The sequence below is a fragment of the Akebia trifoliata genome, chromosome 10 (genome assembly GCF_017979445.1).
Source record: "Akebia trifoliata isolate Shusen 1 chromosome 10, ASM1797944v1, whole genome shotgun sequence".
In the NCBI taxonomy this organism is placed as follows: Eukaryota; Viridiplantae; Streptophyta; class Magnoliopsida; order Ranunculales; family Lardizabalaceae; genus Akebia; species Akebia trifoliata.
This window is the reverse complement of record NC_141384.1, coordinates 27,518,452-27,541,220: the sequence shown is the minus strand read 5'-3', so window position 1 is coordinate 27,541,220 and position 22,769 is coordinate 27,518,452. Positions and strand designations below refer to the sequence as shown.

The following is a 22,769-nucleotide window of genomic DNA, read 5'->3' as shown; positions in this document are numbered from 1 at the left end:
CCCAAAAAGCTGATACGAGTCAGACGAATTTCATTGCTTTACCGTTCACCCATCTCTCTCTGGTTTTATATATCATTTCTCTGGATAAACCGTCCAGAATAAAAGCCTGCACTGCCCATTCAAATATGTCTTGTTTTAACTGTTTAAAAAAAAAAGTTTGAATTTAAAACTCATCAAACCGATTTTCAATATCTAAATCCACCTCCATATTTATATTTTAAACGAAAATTTTATAAAATATATAATCAAGGAAGGAAGCAAGAAAATAAGATTGATTTGATTCACACAATTTTTTTAGGTTTGTAATCGTGCTAGAGTGACATTAAAATTGACATGGTTTCAGACATTGGTGTGCACATAATCCTAATTACGTCTCCATCGTATCTCGAGGAAATATTTATGATTTTGTACACATCCACGTTAGCAATATGACGTCATTTTTTATGTATGCCCTTAACACCATGCATTTATTCACGTCCCAACAAACGTTTGACATGTAGCACGAATGACATCAGCAATAAAGAGAACTTCTCTCTTTTGTCTGTTGTCTACAAATTTATTTTTTTAGATTTTAAATATCAAAACAAGTAGTTGGACCCACATTGATTTTCATGTTGACAATCCAACAACACATCCTTTTAGATTTCATAAAAATATTCATTTAAAAAAAATATATTATTTTTTTTATCATAATCCAAGGTATTGAAAATGACGGTCACCAAGCACCCAAATTTAAAAAAAAAAAATCAATATTGAAAAATATTTTTTTTTTTTAAACTTCATATAACTTTGTCCTCTACAACTCCATTGCATCGAATGCTGTTTTTAAATGTCATAGGGTGACCATATCAAAAAGTTTTTATTTTATTTTATTTTAATTTTTTTAAACTATGGCCACAAGAGAGAAAGGGGCATTTAGTAAAAATGGTATCATTTTATTAAAATTCCAGACTTATATTTTAAACGAAAAATATATAAAATATGTAATCAAGGAAGGAAGCAAGAAAATAAGTTGATTTGATTCTCTCAATTTTTTTAGGTTTGTAATCGTGCTAGAGTGACATTAAAATTGACATGGTTTCAGACATTGGTGTGCACATAATCCTAGTTGCGTCTCCCTCGTATCTCGAAGAAAAACATCTATGATTCTGTACACATCCACGCTAGCAATATGACGTCATTTTTTACGCATGCCCTTAACACCATGCGTTTATTCACGTCCCAACAAATGTTTGACATGTAATGCGACTGACATCTACAATAGAGAGAACTTCTCTCTTTTGTCCGTTGTCCACAAATTTATTTTTTTAGATTTTAAATATCAAAACAGGTAGTTGGACCCACATTGATTTTCATGTTGACAATCCAACAACATATCCTTTTAGATTTTATAAAAATATTCATTTAAAAAAATATATATTATTTTTTTTATCATAATCCAAGGTATTGAAAATGATGGTTATCGAACACCCAAATATATTTTTTTTAAAATCAATATTGAAAAGTAATTATTTTTTTTAAGCTTCATATAACTTTGTCCTCTACAACTCCATTACATTGATTGCTATTTTTAAATGTCATAGGGTGACCAAATCAAAAAGTTTTTTTATTTTAATTTTTTTAAACTATGGCCAAAAGAGAGAAAGGGACGTTGGGCAAAAATGGTGTCATTTTATCAAAATTCATGTGTGGAAAGAAGTCAATTTCAATGTCACCGTAGCATTTTTCAATTAAATAATTGTAAACGCAGATTTAAAATCATAATCCACATGGCATAAAAAGTGTAGGGCCGTTTAGAGAAGAAGTCTGGACTGTCTATCCAGAATTTTTTTCAAGTAAGAAATAGTAACTCAAAGAAAATAGAAGAGTGGTATCTAAGTATTTATCTTACTCTTTTCATCCGAGGTCGGTTTTGGGTTTAAAAACCTCATCTCTCTCTCTTCTGGTTTCACTCTTCAGATCTGTTGCAGTCTCAGTCTCACAGACTACCAACAACACATCTCTGTTATTCAGTGCTTCAATCTAAAGCCCATGTAACAATGGAGACCCAAAACCCACCTTCTAAGCTTGCTCGTTCTTCAGAGACTGGTACTCTCTTTCTTCTCTCATAATCACCAACAAATTTTTTGTTCTTTTGTTCCTGTTTCTGGGTTTTAATTCTGATCTAATTTGTTTTTGTTTTTTGAAAAGGAATGGATTTGATATGTGGAGGAAAATCACCATTAATTGGGCTTGATCTTGGCCTTGGGTCTGGTCTCACCCATGGAAAATCTGCTTTCACTTTACTTCAGTTTCAAGAACTAGAACACCAAGCTCTCATTTTCAAGTACATGGTTTCAGGTGTCCCTGTACCCTCTCATCTCATTCTTCCAATTTGGAAAAGCTATTTTAGCTCTCCTAGCTGTAAGTCCAAAACCCTCTCTTGGGTTTCTCTTAATTACTCTAATTTCATTTTTTTTTAATGGGTTTTTAACATATTTGAGATATGTTTTTGCTGGTTTCTTTGATTTTCACATTTTTTTTTTCATGGGTTTTAAACAGATTCGATTTGGGGTTTTGTTTTTTTTTTTTTTTTTGTTTTTTCCTTTTATTTTAATCTTATTTTCATGGATTTTTAACAGATTTAAGATGAGTTTTTATTTGTTTCTTTGTTTTTTTACCTTTTTTTCATGAATTTTTAACAGACATGAGATCGGTTTTTGTTTGTTTCTTTGAATATTACTTTTTCTTTTCATGAATTTTTAACAGATTTGAAATGGGTTTTTGTTTGTTTCTTTGATTTTCACTTCTTTTTTTGCCATGAATTTTTAACAGATTTGAGATGAGTTTTTGTTTATTTCTTTGATTTTTCACTTTTTAAAATAGTTTTCAACAGATTTGAGATGGGTTTTTGTTTATTTCTTTGATTTTCATTTTTTATAGTAATTTTTTAAGAGATTTGAGATGGGTTTTTATTTGTTTCTTTGATTTCAGTTGTGGGTTACAAGGGTTTGAGCTTTGTTGATTATAGAAACAACACAGAACCTGAACCAGGGAGATGTAGAAGAACAGATGGAAAGAAATGGAGATGTTCTAAGGAAGTTGTTCCAGATCAAAAATACTGTGAGAGACACATGCACAGAGGTCGTAATCGTTCAAGAAAGCATGTGGAAACAACCTCACAAACCATTCCTTCTTCCTCAAATAATCTAAATGAATCAAACATCAATCTTTCCATCTCAATCAACAACTCCACCAACAATAATGGTAACACAAGTAATGTTGTTTCTCCAATATTGGGTTTTTCTCCTAAGAGTGTTCTTCAAAGTGGACCAACCTATAAAACAGAAGAATCATCTTTGTGATTTGTGGGGTTTTGAGAGAGTGTGTTGTTGAATGTTTTGTATCAAAGGGAAGAGACAGAGGTGGTGGTGTTGTTTGTTGGGGAGGAGGAAATGCTGATAGGGTCCAACTCTGAACTTTCTTTAATAATAAGGCTTTAAAGAGTGATCTCACAGGACTTGTGGGACCTTACATGTTTGTTTCTTATCTCAATGCTTTTGTAATCTTGGTGCCCATATCTCTATATTTCTGGTTTTCCTAATTTTAATTATGTATTAATCATAATTAATGAGAGATTTTCATGCAATGTTGAAATTTGAAAGCTTGATCATCATCATCATCTATATATCAAAGCTTTTTCGCAAGGGTTTGGTGTCGGCTAAACAAATTCTGTTCTTCTATACCAATTTATCCAAAGTCGTGTCTTATGTTACTGAAATTGTGTTCATATATGCTTTCTTTTAGTGTTTCAATTGGGCCTTTGTGTTACATAAATAAATTATTTCGATCGACTTTTACTTGGTATGTCGATTCTTACATTTTCTTGAACGAGTATTTTTAATTGGATTTTGTTAACGTGTGCCCTAAGGGCACACATTAAGGGCATTTTCAATATAAAATTCAATTTGCAAAGTCTATTTATTGCACTAAGGGCACACGATAATAAGATCCTTTTTAATTTTATCGTTCCTAATGTTTTCTCTCATCCATCTCAACATTGACAGCTATTTTGTTCAATCTATCATTGTAGGTTGATCAGCAAACTAGGTTAGCATGATTGGTGATTTATTCATGAATGATTTGTAACCATCAGATTTGATCATTAATTACTATCTAGATCTAATGGATAGAAATTATTAATCATGTTGAGTTTTTGTATCTTAGGCTATGAAGAGTTTGGTACCATATTTGTTTTTATTTCTCCTAAATTATCCAAAATTATGAAACATGTTTACAAAATTTTCACGCAAGTTGAAAATTTATAATAGTTAAAATATGAGAATAAATATTTTTAAAGAATAATTTGTATAAATGTGAATGATTGTCTAATTTGTATAAATTATTCATAATTTTTGTAAATTTAATAGGAAATTGTCTCTTTGCCAGTGACCTTTAGGATTTTATACAATTATCTCAATAAAATTATAATCACAAAATTTTAGAATAAAGTTTTGATGATATCTTGATATTATATGTACATTTGAGGAAAAAAATTGGTAAAATCCTCATATCATGACCAACAAACATTTAAGTGTTAATTCTTAGATGATTGGGGTGGCGTTAGCAAAAGTTATTGTGACAATAATATCTTTCTATGATAAGCAACAATATGAATTTCAAGTCCAATACAATGTTCATTTTTATTTTCAAAACATGTTTTCTAGCGAATTCGCTAGTAGGTATTCTACTTTAAAGTAATGATTTTGCTAATGAAAAATGACGAACTTGTTGATAATTATCAATGATTTGACTATTAAAAAATAAGGGTATTTGTCTTGAAATTTACTAGCGAGATCGTCACCTTATTTTAGAATACTTACCACCGAAGTCGCTCAAACATATATTTTGAAAATTAAAATGAATAGTGTATTGGAATCGGAATTTTTGGAAAAGTTGCTAACGTTTTGGGAAAAATCTCAAATTCCAAATATTCAAGTAAAAGTTGGTGTGCCAATAGAATCTCTGCTGGCAAAAATATCTCGGAGGAGTGTAAGGGGAGCGATTCAAATTGATTTTCTAACTCGGTTGACGAGTCGTCTCAGTTTCGGACGAGTTTTAAAACACTGTAAATCTTTCCCTCTTCCACACAATAGAAACCGTGAAGGATTTTTATTGATTTTTCGACGAACATGGCGGTCGAGAGCCGAAACGACCAAGCAGAGAAGCTTAGATTGCGATCCATCTTCGATCTTCCACCCCTTTTCTTCGATTCGTGTAGAGTCCTTCACGACGGATCATCCCTAACTTCTCCTCCTGATCCGTTCGAAACGTCTGCAAACGCCATTAATGGAGAAGCTTTGAAGGAAGAGGAAGATAAGATCAAGAAAGTTGTTCCAAGATGGTCCTGTAATACTTGCAAAGCCGAATTTGAATCTCTTCAAGACCAGCGCTCCCATTTCAAATCCGATTTTCATCGGTTCAATGTAAATCTCTAATCTTTACTTTTACTTTTAATTTTTTTTTACTCCACTGTACTTAAGATTTTGAGTTAGGGTTTCAAGTTTTTGTTTTTGTTTTATATATAAACTAATTTTGAATGAGAACCGATGCTGAGGAATGTAGAATTTCTATTGGAATCGTTGCTAGATTAGAAGAGGTGGGCAGGGTTCCTTATGTGGGATTGGATTTGTTTGAGGTGGAATTGAGATGGTTTTACTTTTATCACTAATATGTTAACTGTAAATTCAATATTTCAATTTCAAATTCAAAACTTGAAACAGGTTCTTGGAGAGATTTTGATAATGAATTGTGCGTTTTATTATTATTATTTATATTTTTTGTGAAAAGAAAAAAATTCAACGGGGATACAAAACATACTATATTACTATAATGGGGTACGCTATCGAGACCCACTTTTGCGCTCATTCACCCACTTAAATGTATTTTCTAATAGAGTCGTGATAATCTGAGCCCCCCCCCCCCCCCCCCCCCCCCCTTTGACCTACGTCCCCATCACAGAACCATATATCATTTGCCTCGGGATACACAAGAAAATATTTATGGTTCTGCGTATCCTGAGACAAATGATCTACGGTTCTGTGATGGGGGTGCCTGTCCTACACCCAAGTTCTATAGTATAGTGCGACCATACTATAATATATATCGATTGCGCTTCATTTTTCTTTCCTTTTACTACACATTTATTAATGTGTGCCATTTTTAATGTCTTTTTTTACTTCTTAGGTAAAGCTGAGCCTTGTTGGAAAAGATACTATCCAGGAGGAAGATTTTGATGAATCTGCCTCTGATTCTCTATTCAAAGATAATGATATATCAAGTATATCAGGGTCAGAAGATGAAATTGACAAGGAGTCCTGCCTCAGCAATGAAATACATTGGAAAACAGGAGAAAGTGTTAAACAGAAGCTATTTATCTGTCTTCAGACAGGAGAAGTAGTTTCTATTTGGAAGAGTTTACTTTTGAATGAGTCTGAAAACCTCTCCTTTGATAACGGTAAAATAGTCGCTGAGGAGAATAGTGGGAGTATCTCGTACTTGACAGAGAATGAGCTTATTGAGAGATTAAAAAATTTGAATCAAGAACCCCGGGATAAAACACAGTTGAGGATTGTGTTACTTGCTAGTGGTGGGCACTTTGCTGGCTCTGTCTTTGATGGGATCTCAGTTGTGGCTCACAAAACATTCCATAGGTTGGTGATTTAATATTTATATGTTTATTATTTTATTTGTAGTGTGTATGCATGTATTTTTGTTTGGATTTGTTTTAAGTGGACATGATATTACCATATCGCAGTTATTATGAAAGGATTCCACATGTTTGCAAACCATACCATGGTCTTACTATACTCGTTTTGAATCATTTCTTGCTAGTTCTTCTTTGTCATTTTTCATTGAAATATGGCAAAATACTTAAAATTTATTGGATGAAAGGTTCAGTTTTGTATTAAGGTGTCAAGGTGCACCTGAGGTGCATGCCTGAGATGCAAGGTGATGTGAGGCGTCATAAAACTACATAAGGTGAACGACTTGAGGGGGGTGCATGCCTTACGAGGGTCTATGTCCAGGGTCAAGGTGCATGTGGTGGCTGCTTGAGATATAGCCTCTAATTGTTGGATTCATTGCATGTAGTTGATTGATACTGACTGGAACCTCCCAATTCTAATCTATTCATTCTTCGCATTGATTACCATATAAGAACTACAGTATTTGTTAACCGACCAAACTGATCTGTTGGAGAGGGGGAGAACTATGAATATAAGAGGATCATGGGGCTTAACTGGGGTATGACACACCCGAGAGTGGAGGAAAATATACCCTCAACATTCCCCATCACCCATAAGGTTGGAAAGAATCAAACTTGTGACCTATATGAACCTAGTGCTTTGATACCATGTTAACCAACGAACTATTCCAAAAGACATTTGTCTTTGAAAATACGGCTATTGCGCTCTGTCCAGAACCCCCCACCCTAAAAAAAAAAAAAACAAATCGCAAAGGGAACTAAACTCCAAAGCCTTCACTTTGCTCCTAAGAAAGAGTACCTAAAGAAGGGCCATGATTCAAACACCTCTCTAACTGATTTGGGCAAGCAAGACAACACACCAAATAAGCACAAAAAGTATTTCCAAATCTCAGAGAAGTTACAGCGTAAAAGAAGGTGGTCAGATGATTCTCCGTTTTGAAGACTAACATTACTCCCACAAAAGTCCCTCCGCATAAAAAAGTCTACCGTCTGGATTCTCCCTAAAGCTGCAGTCGAAGCAAAGAACGCTATCTTAGAAGGGACTTGCGGACCCCAAATGGCCACATTCAAGAAAGTAGTCTCTGCATCTACAGTCAAGAAACGATAGAAATCTCACCCTATAGCTTTTTCCCACCTTCAACCCTCATCTTGAACACCGGAAGCACTTTCATTATATCTTTCCAAATCCCACACCCGTGGGCATCCCTAAATGTTCCACTCTCCAAACCAAAAATATTTGTGCCAAAAATTTCCACAATAACACGCCTCCAAAGACTATCCACCTCCACTCCAAAGTACCAAAACCACTTTCCAAGAAGAGCCGTATTAACTACACCTAACCTTCTAATACCAATCCCACCCCTTTTCTTATCTTTACACACACACACTTCCAACTAACAAGGTGATGCTTTCGCCCCCGCCCCCCCCAAAGAAAATTTCTGATCAACTTATCTATTCTCAACTCTGCACTCCTTGGGATTAAGAACAAGGACAAGGAATAAACCGGGATGCTAGAAATAACAGATTTTATCAAGCATTTGTGATTTTTCGGCAATATTGAAATTTCTCATTCTTTTTGGGAATTTATATCTATTCATTGTATGATAGATATTGTACTGATTCTGTCTCAAATTAATTGCTTCTACAAAAACATGAATTGATGGTGCTCAAGTTTTGTTAGTTTGGTAATTTAAAAGATATATTTCTTTTTTTCCTCTTTAAATTGGTTTTTACTCTTATCTTTTTATTTCGTAGGTACGTGGTTAGAGGTAAGGCTGGTAAAAAACAATCATCTAAAGATGCAAGTGGCAAAGCAGCAAACTCTGCGGGAGCTTCTCTTCGTCGATATAATGAACTTGCTCTAAAGAAGGTATTGAACCATTATTCTTTTCATAAGAAACTTATACCTGGTATCTGACCTTGTTTAAGTAACTATGGACTTTTTTGACACATTTGTTGTCTCTATCTCACTGTAGCCATGTCCTTTCTGGGAATTAGTTGACCAGTTCCTTTTCTTTGATACCATTCACATAGAATATCATGTTTGTAATCGTCTTATGTTGTACTTGTACTGTTGCTATGGTATCCGATCAAAGTTTCCCGGGTCATGTGGTTTTTCACAAGGAAAATGATGTCATGTTCTGATGGTAAATTAAAATAAAAGAGCTGCTATTGGCACCCCAAATTTTTTACTTATTACACCCCAATTTATCAAATTATTTATCACAAACCAATTAAAGATTAAATACACATTCAAACATTACAAAGTTTTGGCTCAAATTATTCTCACAACATTACAACACTCGTTCAAACAAGTTCAGTAGTTTACAATTTTGATTAGGCTCATATAAAATCTTAAATCCAAAAAATAGAAATCTAGCTTTAAAAAATATGAGAGAGCTTCTATTGGCACCCCAACTTCTACTTATTTCCAACCATTTACAAATTTTCGTTATCTTTAATTAGGGTGTAATAAGTAAAAGTTGGGGGCCAATAGCAGCTCTCTATAATAATACTAGCAAAATGCAATCCATTTTATATGGTAATTATGATTTTAGACGCCCTTTCACAATGGTTGATGCCCATTACACAAAAACTACCATCCTCTTGTATTCCCATATTGGCGTGATATAATTGTCTCCCAAAATAACTTTTGCTTCCATACAGCTATCTGATTTTCATCTCTTTACTTCTGTAGGAAATTCAAGAATTACTTGCTTCTTGGAAGCCTTATTTTGATTCTTCTTTGTGCGTTTATATTTACGCCCCTTCAAACAATCGTCAGCTGTTTTTTAATGGGGAGAAGCCATATTTTAGTCATTCTCATTGCATTGTACGTCATGTCCCCTTTAATGTTCGTAGACCTACCTTAAAGGAAACTAAGAGGATATATAACCATTTAACAAATATGGTCTATGAGGTCATTGAGAAAGAATCTCCACAAAGCCTAAAAGATGACTTACCATCAGGCGCGAGTGGCATCGACAATGACACTCTAGAGTTTAATGAAGAACAGTCGGGAGATCATTTGGAAAGTAAGGGAACAGCTGAAGCATCTCAAGTTATCGAAAGTTTTGATGGATTGTGTGTATCCAATGAGAACATAATTATAGGTACATCAACACCTCTACATGAAGCAGCGATGACTGGTAATGTTCAACAAACTCTGGAGCTCCTTGAACATGGTTTGGATCCTTGTATTAAAGATGAAAGGGGACGAACGCCATATATGCTAGCAAGTGATAAGGAAGTCCGGAACACATTTAGACGGTTCATGGCCTTAAACATGGATATGTGGGATTGGTTTGCTGCCAAAGTTCCTAGTGCACTGACAAAAGAAATGGAGGAACTTCAAACCGCTAAACAGGTAATATTAAGTTTCTTATTGCTTCTCTTTACTAATTTATTGGCACTTGTTCAGTAATACATTTTTAAATGAGGCAGTTGGGATCTATGAGCGAGACATTTCTATTCTCTTTTTCCTGATGAATGTCAATAGGGTTATCTTCAAACTATTAGAACCATATCACCACTGCTATAGATTGAGTTCAAGCCTTTACAATTAAATTTGATTGATATGTAGGTGTTTGATTGGGACTTTTGTTTGTTTATTTTTCCAAGAAGATAAGATTATAATTTTAGAGGACGGAAGTAATCTATAAACACAGAGAACTCTTTTTCCTCGTATTGAGTGCAAAAAGAGTAGAGTTTTCGAGTCGGCTTATATTGGACAAATCCTTCTTTTATATTAAGTGAGGCTAAATAAGTCACTGCTGATGTAGGTTTTCTCTTTAGTAGGTTTCCTATTGAATTTTAACCTATTCTTCTGGGGTTGGGACTTATTTACTAAAGAAAAAGGGAAGCCGTAATTGGATTTTGGGGAAAATTTTGAACTTTAAAGTAACTTAATTTTGGGTTGTGAGGGAGTTATTTGCGTGAGGTTGACAGTAGGTTAGGGTGTCTATTTTGGGAGCTCTCCCAAAGCTTTGTGCCCTTGATTATTTATAGTAAGAGTCATGCTATACTGCCTGTGTTGGACACTGGGTCCAACACTGAGTTGACCTGGCAGTGCACAGATAATCATAGATTTATTTCCTCGAGATACGAGTTAGAAAATCAATGGTTCTCTATGAACTGCCAGGTCAACTCAGTGTTGGACCCAGTGTCCATCGCAAACGGTAAAGCATTTTCCTTATAGAATTCATGTCGCTTTGAGCTGTGTATGTGTCAGTGGGTTCTTGCTATGTGTGCTTGTTTTGATTTTTGTTTATTTCAATTAAGTTATTATTATTTATTCAATGTTTCTATTTGTTTGCGTTAATTCCATGATTTAGGCAGCTTATCACATGTATATTATGTTTGTATCTTCCAACTGCTTTCTTGAAGAATCAAATCACCAGACATTTGAATCTGAAGAGAATGTTGCAACAGTCACTTTAGGTCATGAAATCTTGACGTATTTATTGATTCTTTAACCTTTAAAGTCCTGACTATTATCTCTAGAATAAATTATGAAAGTTGTAATTAATTTTTAATGATTGTCTAAATTTCAAGTGAACTGATAAATCATGTTTTGTGGATGTTCAGGCAGAAAAAGATGCAAAGAGGAAAGCAAGATCTAAAGAGCTGAAGAAATTACGGAAAGCAAAAGAAAAGAAGGCTCAGGTGCAAAAACTTGTTGAACCCACCTATACACTGATCTCTAATCCCTTGCTTACCTAGCAAAAAACAAAAAAAAAAAAGAGGGAAAAACAATCAAAGAACAAAGACAATGTCTGATATTCAGGGAATGGTGCTGGTTCAAAATCAAAGTTCTTCCCTTTCCCCTTATTGAATATCTTTGGTTTCAAATGTATGTTTTTAGCTTCATTGTGATGCTGGGTTTTGGAATGTGTGCAGGCCCAGGCATCCGTTTCCCAAAATGTTCCCACAGTTTCTCAGGGTCAGGGATCTGCTCCAGTTTCGGTTCATGAAGTGCAGTCACAATCTACTAGAGGAGTACACCTTTCTAAAGAGGTTAGTTTGCATTAGTAATAGTCTTGGAGCACTATATCCTTTTGGTGGTTGAGTAAGTCTAGCCTTACTTACTTAGTAAGATTTCAAATCTTTACTAAGGGTCATTGAGCTCACCAACATGATCTGATGCCACAGGGATGTAGAGGACAAAATTCTATGAACTAAAACCAAGGATTGTTTTTCAGCATTAGATTTTAATTTTAAATTTGGGAGTTCAGTAGCTGTCCATTGTCAAAACCTTGGATCAAGCCCCCCAAAAAATTATTTTTTTGACTTTTGGATCTGAGTTTTTCCATGAAATCTTGAGGGCTTTGGTGTTGGATTGCAAATTGGTGATCCATTTGAGCTCAATGACATCTTACTAAGTTAGTAAGGAAAGTGTTTCTCCTTTTGGTTTTAACACAATCACCACAATTTCAAATAGAATAATGATTTTCTAACGCCCCCCTCTGACACATGCCCCCATACATCCCCTGACGTGGCATGCCCTAGAACTATAGATTCTTCTCCTCCGGATACACAACTGCACATATTTATGGGGATGTACAGCTGTGTATCCCGCGGAAAAGTCTATGGTCATGCCACGTCAGGGGGTGTGTTAGAGGGAGAGTCAGAAAATAACGACTCTTTCAAATAGACAAACCACAATGTTGTCAAGGCAAGCACCTTGGTGCGCCTCAAGTCGGGGCGGACCGAAGGTGCCTGAATACATGTCAGGCGAGGCAGTTTAAGTGTAGTGCACCAGGCGTGTGCTTCACTGAAAATGAATTAATTTGTTTAAATAAGACACTAATTTTAGATTTGATTGTATAATTTTTTACATAATAAAATTTATTTGGAAAGTTCAAATTTTTACCATTAAAAATATTGACTTTTACACTGACAAACGAATGGTGTTCACATTTTTTCATCAGGAGGAACTAAAGAGGGCACAAGCTGAAGAGAGAGAAAAGAGAGCGGCTGCAGCCGAGAAGAGAATAGCCGCTGCACTCAACGCCCAAAAGACCAGCACAAGTGCGACATCAAGCAATTCAGAACAACCCCCCAAAGGGATAGCAAATGACATTAACTGTTCCTGTTGTAACGTGTCCTTGGCTGGGAAAGTTCCCTTCCATAGGTACCATTACAAGTACTGCAGCACATCATGCATGCATGTACACAAAGAGATGCTGGAGGATGGATAAAGATAAACCAACCCATGGGTTCTGTTTTTTTTTTCCAATCTGAATTCTGATTTAGTGGTATAAATCTACACACCCAAGTATTTAACAAGCCTTGTCACCTTGTTCTTTCTAATTTATTTTACAACGTTATTGTCACTGTTTGCAAATATCATAAATTCGTGGGAAAAAGAGTTACTCCAACCCACTCAGGCTTGGTCTCTGCATCCTCTCCCAATGGCCAGACCTCTAAAAGCCTCTCCAAAGCACTCTGCATCAGGCTCTCTACTTTGAGTTCTTTTGGAGGGGGCCGTTGTGAGTAGACAAAAGAAGAGAATGAACTTCTCTCTCTCTACCCTTGGGCAGTAAATGAAGATGATGATTTGAGTAGGATTTTGTTGCAGTTGAATTTATGTTAGAATTGAAAAAGAAAACATATTTATAGAGACATTTGGGATGGCAGGGTTGGAGTGCATATCCCTCGATATCCAAAATGGCTCTCTACAATGCAATGCTTAATTAGTATTCATGGAGAGACCCATTAGAGTTGCTCTTAGAAGTTAGGACCAATCTCACAGACCAAAACCGTTGTCATTTTCAACTTCTATGCTTTATCCTCTGATCACTATTTCAGTAAACACCTATATACATGGCACAGCTGGACATGGTGCTCATGTGCAGAGGCGGGACCAGGTCCTGCCTGATGTTCCCAGTTGAAGATTGAACCATTTGCATGATTGTAACCCTTCAATTGTCTCATTCTTCTGGATCATTTGTGTAGCTAAAATTGCAACTTCAACTCGTCATCGCATTTTTTTTAGTGTGAAAATCTCTGAAAGTTAAAGATCTATGGATGATAGTGGTCCACATGTCCCAACAATGTACTTTAAAGAACTTACACTGCCATGTCATTTATAGATCGAATTTATAATCTGGAGCAAGTGAGATCCAAGGAATCATACTTTATGGCAATGGCATTAAACCCATGTTATGAGCGTTGAAACTACTAGCTTTGTGTTGCAACTTGCAAGTAAAAGAATGCTAAAAGAAGAAGCATAAAGCCAAAAACAGTGTCACCACACGTTCCTATGCTCCCCACCCCACCCCTTAGTAGGGAAGCATTTGCAGCTGAGCTTTTTCACCTACAAATCTAGCTTTATTTTCCACTTTGGTCACTGCATATTGTCGTCCCAAGATTTGCAATTCCGAATCCCAAGGAACATCCAATGATCTGGTCTTTAGGACTCTTTCGGTTCATATTTTAAGGGATTTTTTTTTTTTTTTAATTTTATTAGTAAGCCTGTTTTTAATGAGTTCAGTAACTCAGTGCTGGCGATTTTTAAACCCAGGACTCTGATATCATCACCTAAAGACTTTACCAACCAAACTAATTGACACCTACTATTTTCAGGGAATTCTTCAGCTCTTTCAGAGTATTTTTCTTGTCATGGTTGGAAGATAGAACACATTTAGTGGTAGAGCTTGGTTGATGATCGTCCTTGCCATTTCGGTCAATCATTTTCATATTAATCTAGAAACCCAATTTTTTCTACCCATGGGCCTCAATTCTCTCCTCACTGACTAGGGAATAGGGTAGCTATGGTGTGTAAGATTGAGAGCGAGAATGTGGAAGTGTCGAGCTTAAAAAATAACTTAATTATATTTTCACCACTCTCATGTTCATAGTTGATTGTTTTGTCATTAATATCGTCAATATTACCAAATTGTAATGATTTTCTAACGCCCTCCTCTGACCCCCCCCCCTACACCCTCAAACAAAATCATAAATCATTTGCCTCGGGATACACATAACCATAAATCTTTTTCTTGTATGTCGTGAGGCAAATGATCTACAGTTATGTGATGGGGGCGTGTGTACCAAATAGTTCTTGAACGTATCGTTATTTATTATAATAAATATTCAATATATATGTTTTAACAATTAAATTTTCTTCTAATTTGAAGTTGTTGAATTAATTATGTAATTGTAATCTTTATTTTTAGGATATAAAAATCAATAATTATTTTAAAATAAAATAAAAATATTGTAATATAGTTTAGATAGAGTGCCCAATATTTTGGAAATAAGGATTAAAGTGGTTATTGACAATAGAACGGTCAAAAATTATAATAATATAATAATTTCTTAAATGATTAAAAAGGTCAACAAAAACTGAACAAAATGCCAAAATTACCCTTATGGGAGGGAATTTGTTTGAGACTGTCTCGATCACCATTGGTTGGAGAGATTCCATTTCAATGGCTGTTTAGATCTTATTTTCACTATAGCCTGCCGTGTTGCGTAGAATCAGATTTCGACTCTAAAAGATTAATAAAACCTCTTTCGTAGATAAGAACAGCGTAGCAACCAATACCGACACTCTTTTTGTATATTTATATATTATTAGAATCAGGATCCAAAATGGTGTCCCGTTCCTATACAATTGGTACAGTATCTACGTGGCACATTTTGGTTAGAGATTAAAATACTTAAATTCTAACCAAGCTGTTATTACGTAACACACACGTGACACGTAGACATCGTACCTATTCTCAAGAACGGGACACTGTTCTAGATCACAACTATACATTATCCCTCTCGTCAAAAGGAATCTAATCATGATACGATTCTCCCACACTCTCGGGTATCCAACGTTCCACACTCCTTCCTCGTCTTAAATCTAAACGACAACCGTCCGATTAGATCTGCCCACACGTCTCCCTCTTTTAAAATTAAGGGTTATTTAGATATACCCCTCCACCTCTTTGTGAATATTTGAGAGACCCCTTTGTTTTCAAACCTTTGATATGTGTCCCTTGACCCTGATCTTTTTATAAATAAGTTATTAGAAAATTACCCAAGTACCTTTCTCTTCAACCTCTAATAAAATGAGTCGTGCTGGGGTGACACAGGATTTATTGTAATTCTCACAATTCTAACTTGGAGATGCATACATAACCATAGATGATTTTTTACTTGTTTCGCGAGGAAACACATCTATGGTTATGTGCACATCCTACGTCAGATTTGTGAGAGTTGCAGAAAATATCTTGTGTCATTTCAGCATTTTCCATATAAAAAAAATCCTTGATTTTTCTTCTCTAAACCGGTCGTCTTTAACTTCTTGCTTAAATTTTTTATAAAAGTTAAAAATGGTTGATTAGTAGAAGAAAAATTAAAATAAGATTTTTAGCAAAAGCGAAACACTTTCCAATGGATCAATACAGCTAACCCTTTAAATTTCATTGAAAAACATATAAAAAAAAATCTTTTTAACTTGATCCAAGGTTTTGAAAATGGATAGTTATCGAACTTTCACATAACTCCCAAACTTAAAATTAAAATTCAATGGTTAAAAATAATTTCTTTGAATTCTTTTTTTTCAAAAAGCATCGAATCATATTTTTAGATGCCACAAGGTAAGCCCAGTGTCCCTTAGTAATGGTGAAATCCTTACTAACTTTATAAGACTAGTTGTACTCTTTAGAAAAAGAGACAGCGAAGGAATTTTGGATTGAAAAATGTAGGATTTTGTACAATGAGAAAGCACTACCTTGTTAAAGGAGAGGGTATATGAGTAATTTTCTTAGAGTCGTCTATTGGAAACGACTAAGATTCAGAGGGCATGTCATTAGTTTGAAAAGATAAAGGGATGTCTCAAATATTCACCAAAACATGGAGGAGGTGTGTATATTTTAAATAACCCTTTAATAAAACCTAATTATAAGACACTCTATCATCATCAATCGTCTTCAGAGTTGAGCATTCTCACCTTCCTTCTCTCCCTCAGAAGTCAGATCTGAACTCACTCTCTTCTCTCATAAACACAGAAGAGATAGAGAGAGAAAGTAAGGGCCTATTTTCCTATTTTGCCCTTCTCAATCAAACTACAGTAGAGAGAGAAAGAGAGAGAGAGAGGCCATGGTTGAAGCTCAAACATGGACAACAAGGAGAGGAAGCAATCCAAGACTAGAAACAGAACAACTCATCGATATCCCTCCAACCCCAACTAGTGATCTACGTCACAATAATAACTCCACAATCGGATGGCTATCATCAAGTCCAAACTTATCAACGGCTCTGATAATCTTTTCTTGGTATCTCTCCAACATTGGTGTTCTCCTCCTCAACAAATACCTCCTTAGCATCTATGGTTACCGTTACCCCATCTTCCTAACTATGCTTCACATGTTGTCTTGCGCCATCTACAGTTTCATCGCAATCCATTGGTTACAACTCGTTCCGTTTCAACAACTCGTTTCTCGAACTCAGTTCTTCAAGATCTTAACCCTAACCGCTATTTTCTGTTTCTCTGTTGTTTGTGGAAATACTTCTCTTCGATATCTTCCTGTATCGTTCAATCAAGCAATTGGGGCAACAACTCCTTTTTTTACAGCTATTTTTGCTTTATTGATTATTTGTAAGAAAGAATCTGGAGAGGTTTATTTGGCTTTAATTCCAGTTGTTTTGGGGATTGTTTTAGCGAGTAATAGTGAACCCTTATTTCATCTATTTGGGTTCTTGATTTGTATTGGATCAACGGCTGGGAGAGCTTTGAAATCTGTGGTTCAAGGGATAATTTTGACATCTGAAGCAGAGAAACTTCATTCGATGAATTTGCTTCTTTATATGGCTCCAATGGCAGCTTTGATCTTACTTCCAATTACTCTATATATAGAAGGAAATGTGGCGGCGATTACGATTGAGAAAGGGAGAGAAGATTCGTTTATACTGTTTTTGTTATTTGGGAATGCAACTGTGGCTTATTTGGTAAATTTAACGAATTTTTTGGTGACGAAGCACACAAGTGCATTGACATTGCAGGTGTTGGGGAATGCTAAAGCCGCCGTGGCGGCCGTCGTATCGGTTTTGATTTTTAGGAATCCGGTTACTGCGATGGGGATGACTGGTTTTGGAGTTACGATAATGGGTGTTGTTCTTTATAGTGAGGCGAAGAAGAGATCTAGAGTTGCAAGCCATTAATGGTTTGAAGAACATGGATCTAAAGGTAAGTTTCTTTATTTTTCTTTTTTGTTTTTGTTTTTGTTTTTTTTTTAAATTGGAATTCTTCTTCATCAAAGAGAGAGAAAGAATAGAGGAATCAGAACAAAGTGTAATTGAATTGGGTTAATATATATTGTTGATTAAAGAAAAGGGTTTTTATCTTCTTTGCTTTTTCTTTTTCTTTTTCTTTCTCACACAATACAAATTGAATGTTTGGTGGAGGAGAAAAAATGGCTAAGAGAGGGTTTTCTTCCCTATTTCATTTTAATTGCATTTGCAACCCATTTGTGACAATTTAATTATATCTGATGATGATGTATTGTTTGCATTCTTCCTATACTTTTTTACTTTTGTGTAGGGCATAAAATGATTCGGATTTTATTTGAAATCCGAAGTTAACGGGTTTGGGTCCTTACGGTAAACCGAATAAAAAAACGGGTTGAATGTGGTTTGATCATAGTAACCTAATCATTTTGTTAAGGGTGCCTCTTTCGCTTTCGATCCTGCTCTAGTGCTTTGGGAGTGAATCCTTCTCCAACCCCCATTCTCAAATATGGAAACCCTCCCTCCCACTCTGGCACTTTGGGAGTGTATCCTTCTCCAATCCCCGTGCTTAAAATATGGCAAGATGTATTTTTTAGTTCTTATATAACTATAAGTCATGGATGCCCTAAAAACAAACACTTCAATGAAATATTGGTGAATATTTCAATTAGAAGACAACAATACTTTAACGATGAAAATTTTAAAATATTATTGTGGTTATAGAATTAATCTAAAACTTGGGAAGTAGAAGAAACTTCAATCATTAAAATTTGTATCGATTAGTAAATTACTAATATTAATAGATATTTTGTTGTTATAACTAACTAGGGTGGGAATAGCATATTAACACTGGTGATACAAATCAAGTTATGTAAATAGTACAAAATAATGCATCCTCTTCATGGACATAGGCCGAGTGAAAATACAATAGTTATGGATAATAATGAACCCATGATTGCATTTTTCAATATAAAATTTATTGAATAAAATATGTTTATTTTCTTAAAATTTATCAATTTTAAATTGTAAAAGAGGCATTTTTTTTTTTTGCAACAAGGAGTAAAGAGTGATTGAATAAATAAGCAAATAAAGCATACAAAAATAAAATTGATATTTGATTATATTATTTATATACGATCTAGAGATATTCTACACCCTAAGATATTTTCGAATTTTGTGTTTTCATTCTGTCACTAAGGGTTTGATGTCTCATCATGTAGGACTTAAAATGGGTCGGATTTTATTCGAAATTAGAATGATTTGAATCCAAATTTAGCGGGTTTGGTTCCTTCAAGTGTATCCGAATTAAAAAAAATGTTTTAGAAATGAATTGGATACTAATCCATCCCTATATTCCGTCTAGATTTGAATGATGTATTATGTTGTAAGTTATATTTTTCAAGTTATCATTTCTCAACTTTTTTCAAGGTATCATTCTTCAACCAACAAATGTTGAGCACAATGGCCAAGGTCTCTTTTTAGAAAAGAAGAGGTTTTGAGTTCTAATTACCTTTTGATCACATCTTTAACAATTTTTCTTAAAGTTACTTTGAACGATTCAAAATTCTCCAACTCGATTAGTCAGAATCAATTAATTTGATCGAATCCGAATATAGGTTTAGTAAAAGTAAAATTGTTCGGATATGATTTTAGCTAGTAGGATCCAAGTCAAATTTAAATCCAAATAAAAAATTCATATATGAATATGGATATGGACATACTCATCTGACCCAAACTCAATCCGTTTTAAGCCCTAATCCCATGATTTGGGTCCGATATGGATCTGTCCATATATCCGTCTAGATATGAATTATACATTACTTTGAAAATTATATTTTTTTAGATTTTTCAAAATATCATTTTCTACTATTTTAATATAACATAAACTCTTATAAAATAAAATGATTATAATGATAAAATAGAATAGTATAGCAATTAACAAAAGGAAGAATAGAAAATAAATAAATAAATAAATAAATAAACATCTTAAACTATCTAAGATTATTTGACTTGAATCAAGCAATACGGTCGGAAACAGATTTAGATTATGTGAAACCAAAATGATTCAAATATAATTTATCTAGTAGGATCGGATTCAAATCCAGGTAATGAAGTTTGGATTTGAGTATGGATACATTTAGATCTGAGCTGAATCGGACCCATTTTAAGACCTACTTTTGTGAGTTAATATTCACTTACTCCCTATTTGTACCTCATTTTTGGGGTTTCTTGAATATCATGTTAGATGAATGGAAGATCAATAACACAAAAATATGTCGATAACATGGTTCAAATGTCAGTTTGATCTCTCCTCTTGTTCATGGATGAGAGGGAGTTGTCTTGGATGAGATAAATCATTTAACTCGATTTACAGTTATTTATTCCTATATATTTATATGAAAATAATTATAATTTTTTTATATTATAAAATAAGATAGATTAGAAGATTTTTTTTTTTTTGCTAACCGAGTGTAAGATAGATTAGAAGATGTTTAGTTAGAAAATCACATTTTATTTAGATAATAAAATGTAAATTCTATTTTTTTTGTTTTTTAAACAAAAATATACAATATCTCCTTTGACTTGGCTGAGTTTTATTGACTCAGTCAAGATTTTCGAAATATCATTTGAGTCATCTTGTTTATCTCGTGAGATGGTGTGAAGTCCGAGACGTCATGTAAATTTGTCTCGTTGGTGGACGATATCGAGATAACTTAGGCAAATAATCTTGGTCTCAGATGAGATTTGAAACCATGGCCTATAAAGATGTTTGGGGGATTAACTCAAGTTTAATAGGATAAATTGATGAGATCCAATTGCAAAGTTTCTTGTAACTCGTTCTTGGGTGAAGCTTATTTCTCAGACTAAGTTTGGGAGGTTTGCAATGCCTTTATCTAGCCATTTTAGCCTTTGGCAATTTTGATTTTTGATTTTTTTTAAATGTCTTTTTTGAGGTTTGGATAAAAAATTTCATGAGGTTCCAAGGAGTATAAGAATTCATTCTAACGATTGTCTATTTGTCTTCAATATATATTTATTTGATTGTATGGTTGGATTGTCCAACATGATATCTATATAGATTATGATAAATAAATAAAACGAATAGGGAGTAAGCATAGATTAATTCTTCAACTGGGGTAAATTTTGAAGAGAACTGCTAATGGCACTCCAACTTTTACTTATTATACATCAATTTCTTAAATTATTTATCACACCCCAATTAAAGATTAAAGCACACCATTCAAATATTACATAACATTATAACAGTCTTTCAAATAATTTCAGTAGTTATTTACAATTATGATTAGACTCATATAAAATCTTAAAATAAAAAACGGGTGAGAGTTTCTATTGACACCCCAACTTTTACTTATTCTCAACCATTTGCTTATTTTCTTTATTTTTAATTTGGACGTGATAAGTGGAAGTTTGGGTACTAATAGCAACTCTCACTTCGAAAAATGATAGTGTTGACTCTTAGGTAGATACAGGGGCGGAGCTGGTGGGGGCAATTGCCCCCACAGAACTTTGAGACACCCCTATATTTTCAACTAATTACATATCCCATTTGTCCCCACACCCTCACCTCCCTCCAATTTTTGCCCCCACACCCTCACCTCCCTCCATGCAAGTTCTTCAATTATACAACTAATCATAGTTTGCCCCCATTACAAGAAAATCCTGGCTCTACCCCTCGGTAGATACCTGCCCATTTAGACGTTCATATTGAAAGATATTCATTGGGATTTGTGATGAAACTGTCAAAGACCATCAGGGCTGTAGACCTTGGGGATGACTTTGTTACAGAACCCTCCAATGGAGGGGCTAACAATCCTCTTTGTATTATTAGAGTTCTTGTTTACCCCACAACCTGCTTTAGAAATTAGAAGGATAATATAAACCATTAAAGTTGATGAAGCTAATCTAAGTTTAGCTTTTCTAAAAGTGGTGGTAGGCTTTTTGTAAGTTAAATTCCTGAGTTCTATTCTATCTTAGCTTCATCCGCAAGATTCTGTGATCATGGTCACAGAGTTTTGGAGTACGGATTTAAAACCGCAAGTCAAAACATTATAACAAAACAAAGAGAGTTGCTGCTTGCTACTGGCATCCCTCCTTTTGCTTATCCTCAACCATTCATTTGTCTTTTATAATTTAATTGGGGTGTAATAAGTAAAAGTTGAGGTTTCAATAACAGCTCTTTTTCTTTTTTTTTTTGGGTATGAAGTATTTATAATATTTTTATTATTAAGAGTATGTATGATTGTAGGAAAATCGTTTGGGAGGGAATATGATTTCTTAGAAAAACAGTCATGACAAACGAATTCTCCAGTTTGATTCCACAGAATTGCTTAGAGTTTGGATAGGGGTGACTGTGAGAAAATAACATTAGGAGGTGGGAAAATCATTTTCATGTGTAGGGAAAACATTTTCCTCCTAAGGGGAAAAATCGCTTTAGACAGAAAATTGAATGATAAGAAAAGTGCATAATCATACACCTTAAAATCGCATTTTCAAGATAAAATCATTTTCCAACCCATTTTCCATGCCCAATCATACAAACCCTAGGTCTAGGGTAGTGTTGTCATGTTGACATATATATTATTTTGTAACTTTATTCCTACCTAGGCCTAGAGTAATTACCTCTGTTGGAAGTGTAGTTGCTTGATTATTTTTTCTTTTCTAAATTCTGTTCCTACCAATTTTGGGGCTATGTTGGAGATTAAAGAAAAGAACGATGAGAATCGATTAACTAAAAATCAAATTAAGGATATCGTCTCTCTACTCAACTACTGGTGAT

At 34.4% G+C, this 22,769-nt stretch overlaps 3 protein-coding genes across 3 annotated transcripts; all 3 read left to right on the top strand.

The window, feature by feature from the left end:
• Positions 1-1,881: 1,881 nt before the first annotated feature.
• On the top strand, positions 1,882-3,528 carry LOC147393547 (growth-regulating factor 10-like). Its single transcript, XM_086455493.1, has 3 exons — positions 1,882-2,088; positions 2,191-2,403; positions 2,974-3,528. The coding sequence occupies exons 1-3, from the start codon at positions 2,040-2,042 to the stop codon at positions 3,342-3,344; spliced, it is 633 nt and encodes a 210-aa protein (XP_086311619.1). The 5' UTR covers positions 1,882-2,039; the 3' UTR covers positions 3,345-3,528.
• Positions 3,529-5,109: 1,581 nt separating this feature from the next.
• On the top strand, positions 5,110-13,080 carry LOC147393546 (zinc finger protein-like protein). Its single transcript, XM_086455492.1, has 7 exons — positions 5,110-5,465; positions 6,226-6,692; positions 8,501-8,615; positions 9,444-10,112; positions 11,333-11,410; positions 11,645-11,761; positions 12,676-13,080. The coding sequence occupies exons 1-7, from the start codon at positions 5,172-5,174 to the stop codon at positions 12,943-12,945; spliced, it is 2,010 nt and encodes a 669-aa protein (XP_086311618.1). The 5' UTR covers positions 5,110-5,171; the 3' UTR covers positions 12,946-13,080.
• Positions 13,081-16,660: 3,580 nt separating this feature from the next.
• LOC147393545 (Nucleotide-sugar transporter family protein) lies at positions 16,661-18,090 on the top strand. The gene has a single exon (XM_086456915.1). It carries the CDS (start codon positions 16,844-16,846, stop codon positions 17,903-17,905), a length of 1,062 nt encoding a protein of 353 aa, XP_086313041.1. The 5' UTR covers positions 16,661-16,843; the 3' UTR covers positions 17,906-18,090.
• Positions 18,091-22,769: the final 4,679 nt, after the last annotated feature.

Coding starts and splice junctions, on each gene's coding strand:
- LOC147393545 (XM_086456915.1), top strand. CDS start 16,844: ATGGTTGAAGCTCAAACATGGACAACAAGGAGAGGAAGCAATCCAAGA.
- LOC147393546 (XM_086455492.1), top strand. CDS start 5,172: ATGGCGGTCGAGAGCCGAAACGACCAAGCAGAGAAGCTTAGATTGCGA. Junction 5,466..6,225: donor CCGATTTTCATCGGTTCAAT/GTAAATCTCTAA, acceptor TTTACTTCTTAG/GTAAAGCTGAGCCTTGTTGG. Junction 11,762..12,675: donor GAGTACACCTTTCTAAAGAG/GTTAGTTTGCAT, acceptor TTTTTTCATCAG/GAGGAACTAAAGAGGGCACA.
- LOC147393547 (XM_086455493.1), top strand. CDS start 2,040: ATGGAGACCCAAAACCCACCTTCTAAGCTTGCTCGTTCTTCAGAGACT. Junction 2,089..2,190: donor TGCTCGTTCTTCAGAGACTG/GTACTCTCTTTC, acceptor TTTTTTGAAAAG/GAATGGATTTGATATGTGGA. Junction 2,404..2,973: donor CTATTTTAGCTCTCCTAGCT/GTAAGTCCAAAA, acceptor CTTTGATTTCAG/TTGTGGGTTACAAGGGTTTG.